This window comes from Haplochromis burtoni, unplaced genomic scaffold, assembly GCF_018398535.1.
Source record: "Haplochromis burtoni strain Fernald_Lab_line unplaced genomic scaffold, NCSU_Asbu1 Contig_517, whole genome shotgun sequence".
In the NCBI taxonomy this organism is placed as follows: domain Eukaryota; kingdom Metazoa; phylum Chordata; class Actinopteri; order Cichliformes; family Cichlidae; genus Haplochromis; species Haplochromis burtoni.
Window position 1 is genome coordinate 71,274 of NW_024582878.1, and position 4,271 is coordinate 75,544.

At 36.7% G+C, this 4,271-nt stretch overlaps 1 protein-coding gene across 1 annotated transcript in view; it reads right to left on the reverse strand.

The window, feature by feature from the left end:
- Positions 1 to 26: 26 nt before the first annotated feature.
- Positions 27 to 4,271, reverse strand: part of LOC102289990 (receptor-type tyrosine-protein phosphatase zeta) — a gene marked incomplete in the record, with an annotated part of 122,520 nt that continues 118,275 nt past the window's right edge. Inside the window, 1 exon segment of the mRNA XM_042214099.1 lies at positions 27 to 3,067. Within this exon segment, the coding sequence (XP_042070033.1) occupies positions 2,915 to 3,067 (153 nt within the window).

Here is a 4,271-nt window from a genome sequence, read left to right on the forward strand (position 1 = left end):
AGAGATACATACTATAAGATCAGTTTTAATGGTTTACCATGTTCCCTATGGTGCACGGAGCCACAATATGCAATGTTTAAGATTTAGAGTCGCTCGTCCTCTGTAGTGCGAGCTAGAAGTACCACATGGTATTTTTAAGGTGGTTCAGTTTCATGTGTTCATGTTAAATCTGTTAGTAACAAGAATATGACACTGAATAATAACAAATGGTTTTTATTTGTCTTTTTGATTGACCTTCACAATAATCAAAGATTTGATTAGTAAAAAACAATCAGATGGTTCTGATATTTTGCTTTATAAAATAATGATTGCATGAATAAAATTATTATGTGAAGTATTTCTCATTCATTTTTTATAGATTCGGATTGTCACAATTCAATTATAAATGTAATAGTCTGTTTTTTTTTTTTATTTCTTCTTCGTTGGATTGTTACTATATCCATAACTGACCATTTTTATTTTTTAAGCTTTTTTAAATTTTATTTTTAAGCTTAGAGCACTACAGAATCCATCGGATTCAGCCATGTTGATAGCAAAGCCGTGCAGGTAGGTGGAATTCTCTTGTTTGCAAGGTATTTGGGTAAAGTGAATCTTTTCCTTCATTCTGAGCATTTTTAAGCTTCCAACATTTTGCAGAAGACCTTTTCTCCACAAGATTTCCTTATTCATTGGTGTTGTAGCTTTGAGGCCTTGGTGTTCGTAATGCTTGGATCTTAGTGCAAACAGTGCAGTAATTTAATTGCAAATGCGCTAACATTTAAATCAATTGAGAATCCATCCACTGAGAATTTAATGTCAACTAGCCAGGATGATTTTTTTTATGAATTTTAGGGATACCATTATATTCAATAGAATTTGACGAGAAAGCTCAGAATGAAGATTTGAATTAAATTCCAATAGAAATGAATCATGAATGAAGTGCACTACCAGCAAAATAATAATTGTTATTATGCTATAGTCCTTCACTTCCCAACCACAACGGGAACATATCACCCACAGACCCAAATGGAAGAGAATTATGACGGTCTACAGCTGCAATCAGTTTCCTTGTTATCTTCAGAACTTTCCACACTCTTGATTTGTCCATTTCACGCACTAGTTCTCCCTTACTTATCTTTTTATTGATTACTTACTTATCTACCTCCCATTGGTTCCCTGTAAGGCTGGATATCAGTGAGCTGAAAATCATTCTGCTAATCTACCGCTTTGCTAATTGGTGCTTAGCATGGACTTAATATATCATCTTGACACCAAAAGAGGCCAAATGATGATAAAGGCTGCAGCACACTATTTCTTTTGCATCAATACACAGTATGTACATGTTTACAATTATGGCTGATATTTGTCAGCACAAAGCTTTAAGATATTAAAAACAGTTATTGCGTAATACAGACTTTTGCACCTGTATTGCTTTTTGTGACCTTTATATTTGTGACATGGTTCTGATCACTTAATTAGTTGAGCTCAACTCTTCAGAAAAAGATGATCAGCGTTTTTGCTCCTTCTTGATTTAAAGGCAGTTATATAAAGTAGGGCACCAAGCAGAGACCAATTAAGTTTGTATTCATGAAAAGTCAAAAATGCAAATTAAAAAGTGGATACGTCTGGACACTGACCTATTTTCTGTCCTGAAAAGGCACATTTCTTATAGTGTCTTAGCCTGGATTAACACATGCAAAGATCAACTGAAATAACCAGGGATTAGTCCATGACTCTGTTAAGGGAATTGTATAATCCACAGACAAGAATCATCATTAGAAATGGAATTGGGTATGTCTCCATTTTCGGTGTTTCTTGATTCAGTAACATCTCTTCCCTGTCAGGCTCACAGAAGGCTGTTTCTCCTCATTTTTGTTCCTTTTGTCTGGACCTTGTGACCTTTGACCTGCCTCCTGTTGGTTCTCTGTAAGGCTGCATATTAATGAGCTGAAACTCATTCTGCTAATCTACAGTTTTGCTAATTGCTGTCTACAATGGACTTAATACATCATCTTGGTACCAAATGTTTAAATTGGAAATTTCCAACATCACTTGTATGCAAAACGGTGTATTTAACTAACTTCTGAGCAAACCTCTAATAGTTCATGTGTCTGTTGCATCTTTGCAGGTATATTTGTGGTTCAACACACAGTAACAAAACACTCTCACAGGCTCTCTTTGGTGTTCCTTCCCTTATTTAATCCCTTAGCTAATAAGCCAGCAGCGATTCCTTTATAGCTAAAAAACAAACCAAAAAAACAAAAAGGTCAGTACCCATGCATGACTGTTACAAAATCCATAGTATAAAAGCAGCTAGGCAATTAGAATTAAACCCTTCAAAAATAAAAGCAAAGGTGAAAAGCATAAATAGAAATTTGGTCCATTCAGGGTATTATTATAATATTATTTACAGTACATTAATCTACTATTCGATACCCTTATTTTATATTTGACTGCAGCATGCTACACCAATTTAAACAGAATTTACATTTAACAGAGCAAGTACTCTGTTAAAGACACATTAACAAAATCAATATTGAAAGAGTCTGACAAAGAGTCTTTCCTTTGACCTTAGCATTTGATGTCAAAAGATGCAGCTTTTCCCCTTTTCCCCACATTTGGCTCAGCGCCAATAAATATAAGATTGGCGTTGACAGTTAGTCTCAGGGCAGTACAGCATTAAAAACATTGAACAATTAGTCTACAGCTCATATCACAGTTAGAAATCCAAGATGAGCAAAAAGGCACACATTACAAAACTGTATAGAGGAAACTCATACCAGTCTCAATCTACAAAAGGCAGAGTCTTGAATGACAAGATTTCTTGAGTGATTGTAGCAAGAGTCTGGATTCACTAGCAGCTCTGTTGGTGGTTTCAGGGAAGGGACGAAATGCTGTTGCTCATTTGTAAAAGTGTAGTATTTTTTTGTTGGTTTTATTTATTCGTTGGCACCAGGGATTCAATGCTTTCAGCCATGCTGGTGGTTTCCGTCACGATGGTCCCGTTAGCGTCAAAGGACTGAGTTTTCTCGTCTTCTTGTGTCCCGATGAGACTCAGCATGGCTTTGTACAAGAACTGGTACTGCTCCTAGAAAATGGGTAAACAACTCATTATATGTTCATTGTACAGTTTTGTGTGTTTAACTGACCTGCTGTGCATATTTTTCTACTCTACCTTACCACTCACAGTGCTTTTTACAACCTGCCACAATCACGATCCACTTCTTTTTCTGCGCTTTCTAACATTTACACACACAATAGATACACTGGAAAGCAACTTGGGGTTATCTTGCGAAAGGATATTTGGCATGCAGACTGGAGTAGCCAGGAATTGAACCATCAACCTTCTAATTACTAGATGACCTGTACATTTGCGAGGTGGCTCAGGAGGTAGTGCTGGAGCCTATCCCAGCTACTACAGTGGGAGAGGTGGGATACCCTGGAGATCCAATTTGATGCACAGAGACAACCACTCACATTCACACCTATGGGCAATTTAAAATCATCAGTTAATCTTACCCCACTAACTGCATGTCTGTGGACTGTGGGAGGATCTGGAGTACCCAGAGAGAACCCACACAAACACAAGGAGAACGTGCAAACTCCACACAAAGGCTCTGGCCAAATGGTGTAGTTGAACTCTGGATATTCTTGCTGTGAAGCAACAGTGCTAAACACCAAACCACCATGCTGCCTTGCTGAAAAAAGTTTTTCCTGAAAAACCAGTTCATACATTTGTAGGCTGGACTATTGTAACTCATTATTATAGGACTCTGCAAAAAAAAAAATCTCTTACTTGATCCAAAATACTGCAGCAAAAGTACTGACAAGAAAGAGCATATTTTTCTAATATTGGCTTTTCTTTTTTTTTTTTAACATTGACTCCCTGTTAAATCCAGAATCTAATTTAAAATCCTTCTAAAACAACTAGAATTTACAATTCAATTGCAAAACGTTTTTTGCAAGGATGTGGAACACTGTGGATGTGAACAAAAAGTTCTAGATAAACAGCTTGTTTGTGTACAGTGAAAACAAGTGTGCCTAATAAAGTGGCAGACACTGTAAAAGTGGTTTGTTTGTTTTAAACATACTGAAAGTTGTCAGATGTTAAAAAAGAGAGAGAAATATGTCCCTTGCATCCAAAATTGTCAGTACAAGAGAAGTAAAAGTGCAGACTGTAAGCCATTGACAGACTTCCTGACAAAACACATGACAGCCACGGATGATCTGATATCCTCGTGTTGGTGTTGTTCCCAGACCATCATGAAAATGTTGTTCCAGGTTCAACATTG